The sequence below is a fragment of the Oncorhynchus tshawytscha genome, linkage group LG01 (assembly GCF_018296145.1).
Source record: "Oncorhynchus tshawytscha isolate Ot180627B linkage group LG01, Otsh_v2.0, whole genome shotgun sequence".
Lineage (NCBI taxonomy): Eukaryota > Metazoa > Chordata > Actinopteri > Salmoniformes > Salmonidae > Oncorhynchus > Oncorhynchus tshawytscha.
Genome location: NC_056429.1, coordinates 87635967 through 87642044, shown reverse-complemented (window position 1 = coordinate 87642044; position 6078 = coordinate 87635967). Strand labels below are relative to the sequence as shown.

General features: G+C 47.6%; 1 protein-coding gene across 1 annotated transcript; it reads left to right on the top strand.

The window, feature by feature from the left end:
* The first annotated feature begins 1000 nt into the window (after nucleotides 1-1000).
* Nucleotides 1001-5819, top strand: LOC121847438 (predicted GPI-anchored protein 58). The gene is made up of 3 exons (XM_042328449.1): nucleotides 1001-1009; nucleotides 1931-2725; nucleotides 5646-5819. The coding sequence occupies exons 1-3, from the start codon at nucleotides 1001-1003 to the stop codon at nucleotides 5817-5819; spliced, it is 978 nt and encodes a 325-aa protein (XP_042184383.1).
* Nucleotides 5820-6078: the final 259 nt, after the last annotated feature.

The window sequence follows — 6078 nt, the reverse complement described above, 5'->3', positions numbered from 1 at the left end:
AATACCCACAGCATGATGATGCCAACACCATGTTTCACCATAGGGATGGTGCCAGGTTTCCTATAGAAGTGACACATTCAGACCAAAGAGTCCAATATTGGTTTAATCAGACCAGAGAATCTTGTTTCTCGTGGTCTGAGAGTCATAGGTGCGTTTTGGCAAACTCCAAGTGGGATGTCATGTGCCTTTCAAGAAGTGGCTTCCGTCTGGCCACTTTACCAGAAAGGCCTGATTGGTGGAGTGCTGCAGAGATGGTTGTCCTGCTGGAAGGTTCTCCCATCTCCACAGAGGAACTCTAGAGCTCTGTCAGACTGACCATCGGGTTCTTGGTCACCTCCAAGACCAAAGCCCTTTCTGCAGATTGCATAGTTCAGCCAGGCAGCCAGCTCTAGGAAGAGTCTTGGTGGTTACAAACTTCCATTTAAGATTGATGGAGGCCACTGTGTTCTTGGGGACCTTCAACGCTGCAGAATAGTTTTGCTGCTTATCCTAACCCTGGCTGGATTCGGATAGGAATTACACATCACTTTACAAAACAGCATAATGTGACTTGCAGGTAGGATTGCAAAATTCTGCAAAATTTCCCAGGTTGGAAGATCCCTGGAAATCACTTTAAGTAACTGTAGTCAGATAAACTAAGTGCATTGGGTTTTCTGAAAAGTTTTGAGTAATGACATAACATTGGGGTTCACAGTGTCCGCTGGTCACCCTGCATCACTGTCTCCTAATGAAGTGGTGACCTTGCCTCCTCCTAGTGAGGTCAGTCAGTGTCAATGTGCATTCCCAGAGGCTGCATCCTTTAGAGTGTCCACACACCATGAGGCCCTAGCTACCACAAGGCCACCTGGGGCTAACTAACACACATACTATGAGGGCCCACTCTGAAGCCACCAGGGGCCAACAGCCTGCCTTGGACTAGCTAACACACAAAGGCATGTCCACACACACCTTAAGGGCCTGCTCCGAAGCCACCAGGGTCCACTAAAACACTACTACTGACATGGCCCAGGTACCTGACATGTACACACACACACCATCACTATGATCAGGAACAGTATCATGGGGAGGAAGGCTTAGGGTGGGTAAAAAGTAAAGTGTTGGCTGTTGGGAATTCCTCTAAAATAAGTTTTTATTAGTGCTCTGTACTTGGGTATCTGTTCACTACCTAAATAAAGGGCTGAGTGCCCTTCTTTGCCACATACCATCACCCTTACATCCTGGCACCTCTCTGCATACCAACGTCCTGAAGGAGTTTCCGATCAGCTCACCCTACGTCCACAAAAAGGAGGGAAGGTCATTAAAACTTGACTTTTGCAAAATGGCTGACCATCCTACTCTGTGTATTTCTGTTGGATTGTGAGGCTGTGCAGATGGCTGCTTTTCAGTTGTGCTCTTGCCTTCCTTCATGAAAGAGAAGAATAGCCCTATTCTACTTCAGTACAATTTGGCTGAGTTGGGGGGAACAATTTGAAAGCTTGTGAGGAGCTCTCCCCAACCAGACATCGGCATTTGGGACAGAGAGAGAGGGGGCAGGGGTCGGAAAATGTTGGCGAACAAAAAAGGAATGTTTCTGCATTCCACTTTTTTCCGCCTCAATGTTTATACTGGATATTGGGTTGGCCTTTTTCTTGGATACAGAGTGATCTGTGAGAGAGGAATGCAGAGAGCCAAAGTCCCAAAATCCGTTACGCTTCACACAAAATAGCTTTTTTACAGCTTTTTTACACACCGTAGGGCTTATCCTGATACAGGAAAAGTACAATTGAACATTTTACTTTAAGCCCGTCCTTCTCTGCATAACGTCGGGAAGGTCACAAAACAAAGTACCAGCTATTGTACTAAAAGCTATGTCTATCAACTCAGTATGAGGGTAAACATATTATTCCTACACAACCTCAAACTACACCACATGTGAAATTTCAAATCTCAGCCCCAGTACCGGCATCCATACAGCCCCAGTCCAGCCCCAGTAGCAGCAGCCATACAGCCCCAGTCCAGCCACAGTAGCAGCAGCCTTACAGCCCCAGTGCAGCCCCAACAGCAGCAGCCATACTGCCCCAGTCCACCCCTGACAGCCCCAACAGCAGCAGCCATACTGCCCCAGTCCAGCCCCAACAGCAGCAGCCATACAGCCCCAGTCCAGCCCCAGTCTAGCCCTAACAGCAGCAGTCATACAGCTCCAGTCCAGCCCCTTTCCAGCCCCAACAGCAGCAGCCATACAGCCCCATTCCAGCCCCAGTCCAGCTCCAACAGCAGCAGCCATACAGCCCCAGTCCAGCCCCAACAGCAGCAGCCAAACAGCTCCGGTCCAGCCCCAGTCCAGCCCCAACAGCAACAGCCTTACAGCCCCAGTCCAGCCCCAGTCCAGCCCCAACAGCAGCAGCCATACAGCCCCAGTCCAGCCCCAACAGCAGCAGCCTTACAGCCCCAGTCCAGCCCCAACAGCAGCAGCCATACAGCCCCAGTCCAGCCCCAACAGCAGCGGCCATACAGCCCCAGTCCAGCCCCAACAGCAGCAGCCATACTATGGACAGTCCAGCCCCAACAGCAGAAGCCATACAGCCCCAGTCCAGCCCCAACAGCAGCAGCCTTACCGCCCCAGTCCAGCCCCAACAGCAACAGCCATACAGCCCCAGTCCAGGCCCAGTCCAGCCCCAACAGCAGAAGCCTTACAGCCCCAGTCCAGCCCCAACAACAGCAGCCATACAGCCCCAGTCCAGCCCCAGTAGCAGCAGCCATACAGCCCCAGTCCAGCCCCAGTAGCAGCAGCCATACAGCCCCAGTCCAGCCCCAACAGCAGCAGCCATTCAGCACCAGTCCACTCCTGACAGCCCCAGTCCAGCCCCAGTAGCAGCAGCCATACAGCCCCAGCCCCAGTCCAGCCCAATTTCTGATAGACACCTCAATGTATGGATGGACATGGGCTGACTCTCTCTGGCTTTAAAGTGGATAGAGGGAAATTAGCAAATTTAACACTTAACAAGCAATTGAAAAATGGGGGAGCTGAGTGAGAGAGACAGAGAGACAGAGAGCGAGGGACAGAGAGGCATAGAGAGAGAGGCATAGACAGAGAGAGGCAGAGAGAGAAAGAGGCAGAGACAGTGATTTACCCCTTTCCTTCCTCTCTTTAGTTTTTTTGGTCAGGGACGCCCTGCAATCCACCACAACACATGTAGAACCAGCCCCTCGCCCTTCTGGGGGAAAAAATAATAATTTCCTCATGACGAAGTCGGAAGATATTCTTCTGGCTGACGATGACTTCCATGATTATGAGTCACAATACAAACATCAGATCAGGGGCTTCTAGAACCCCGACTCATTGTCCCTATGCCAAATGCACCCTATTCCCTCTTTGGTGTACTACTTTTGACCAGGGCCCATTGGGCACACACTATATGTCAAATGGAATCATGTAGTAACCAAAAAAGTATTAAACAAATCAAAATATATTTTGTGTTTTAGATTCTTTAAAGTAGCCACCCTTTGTCCATCTTAATTGGGTTGAGGTTGGATGACTGTGGAGGCCAGGTTATCTGATGCAGCACTCCATCACTCTCCTTCTTGGTCATATAGCCCTTACACAGCCTGTAGGTGTGCTTTTGGATCATTGTCCTTTTGAAAAACAAATTATAGTACCACTAAGCGCAAACCAGTTGGGATGGCATATCGCTGCAGAATGTTGTGGTAGCCATGCTTGTTAAGCATAACCAATCACTGACAGTTTCACCAGCAAAGCACCCCCACACCATAACACGTCCTCCTCCATGCTTCACGGTGGGAACCACACATGTGGAGATCATCCCTTCACCTACTTAGTATCTCAAAAAGACAAAAATCGCAAATTTGGACTCATCAGACCAACTGACAGATTTCCATCGGTCTAATGTCCATTGCTCGTGTCAATGGGCCCAAGCAAGTCTCCCCTATTATTGGTGTCCTTTAGTAGTGGTTTCTTTGCAGCAATTCAACCATGAGCCCTGATTCAAAAAGTGTCCCCTTGACGTTGAGATGTGTGTTACTTTAACTCTGTGAAGTATTTATTTGGGCTGAAATCTGAGGTGCAGTTAACTCTAATGAACTTTTCCTCTGCAGCAGACCCAACTCTGGGTCTTCCTCTGGTCGTCCTGATAAGTGCTAGTTTCATCATAGTGCTTGATGGTTTTTGTGACTACAAAGTTCTTGACATTTTTGCATTGACTCATGTCTCAAAGTAGTGATGGACTGTCGTTTCTCTTTGCTTATTTGAGCTGTTCTTGCCATACTATGGACTTGGTCTTTTATCAAATAGGGCTATTTTCTGAATACCTCCCCATACCCTGTCACAACACAACTGATTGGCTCAATCACATTATGAAAGAAAGAAATGCCACAAATTAACAAGGCACACCTGTTAATTGAAATGCATTCCAGGTGACTAGCTGATGAAGCTGGTTGAGAGAATGCCAAGAGTGTGCAAAGCTTTCATCAAGGAAAAGGCTGGCTACTTTGAAGAATCTCAAATATAAACTAAACTATAAACTATAAACTATAAACTTTTCATTTGCTTAACACTTTTTTGGTTGCTACATGATTCCATTTGTGTTCTTTCATAGTTCTAATGTCTTCACTATTATTCTACATTGTAGAGAATATTACAAATAAAGAAAAACCCTTGAATGATTAGGTGTGTTCGAACTTTTGACTGGTACTGTATATGTGCACTATAATGGGAATAGGGTGCCATTTGGAACTCAGACTTTCACTTACCCTGCCTTGTTCCTTCATGATGTGCTGTCACAAAGCAGTTTTCTAAAATTTGGGGTAAAATGTCTGTGTTCCACGAACTCCCCCATGCATGGTTTGATGGTTTGATCCTACTGAGTCAAGCACAGGGCATCAAAAAACTGCTTGTTTGTCCAGAAATGACCACAGCCATTATATCAGCTCATACAAAAGTGTGTTTAATATTGAAGGGATGTATCAAATATAATTTTATTGTATTTCCACAAAACATCATACAAGAAGAGAGTTTGGGCAAAATGTGGAGGTGTCTGTAAAACAACGAAATAGTTTGATATGGGGAAAGCATATTTTCACACAGCCATCCAAGAGATAAAACATACTGACCACTGTATCACTCCTTCATTCTGAATTCCACTCTTCGGATATATGTAGCTACATCAGAAGCCTGACAGAGAGAGCCAGAGCCAGAACTTTATTACTCCACACTGTAACCCACCACACCACACATCATTCAACAGCACTGCGATGTACTGCCACATACTGACCTATGGGTGCGCTGTCCTACTCTAAATCACATTAATTGTGAGCGCATCAGACCCAAAGAGAAAAGCAGGGTTCATGTTTCTCAGCATGGCACTCTGTAAATATCAACAATATTGCAGTAGGGCCTTTGACTCCAAGATAGCTGTTCCGAATGAGCCCTTATTCACAAAACTTTACCATAGTTCTGAATTCACTTTTCCACAGCGCTAAACTCACTTCTCTTTCGAGAACTATTCCCTCATAACTAAGAGTTGTTTCCAAAACAGACTATGTCAGAAATGTCAGATGCCTGTGATGTTGCTACAGTATGTGTTTTGGGGACAGATGACCGGAGAGACCCTGGCTGGATTCCTGGTGCTACATTGTGGCTCTGTGCCCAGCCTGGCGAGTCCAGCCCTCTCCTCTCCTCCGCTCTGCTGCGCTCTGAGTCCACACACACAGTGGCTCCAGTGGAATGTGATGACCGTGTGCTGGACAAAGCCCTGCATTCATATCCTCGTGTTCCACGTCCCACTCCACTTTGGGAGCCTGGTCACTGCCGGGCAGAGAACTAGGCTAGGGGGACACAGTCAGTCCACCCTGACCCTGACTCTGACCCTGGTGCCTCCCTACACACACCCCTGCACTAGATCCAGCCTAAGCCACCCTGCCTCCCTACCTTCCCTCTCATTCAACTTCTTCCCCTTTCACCTTTGCTCCCTTACCTTGCCCATCTTCAGACTAATCCAGCTCTAAGCGATTCGGTGCCATTTCAGTGAGGAGGGAGGGTGAGGGAGTGGGGGAGGGATGGGGAAACTGATGAATGCATTATGC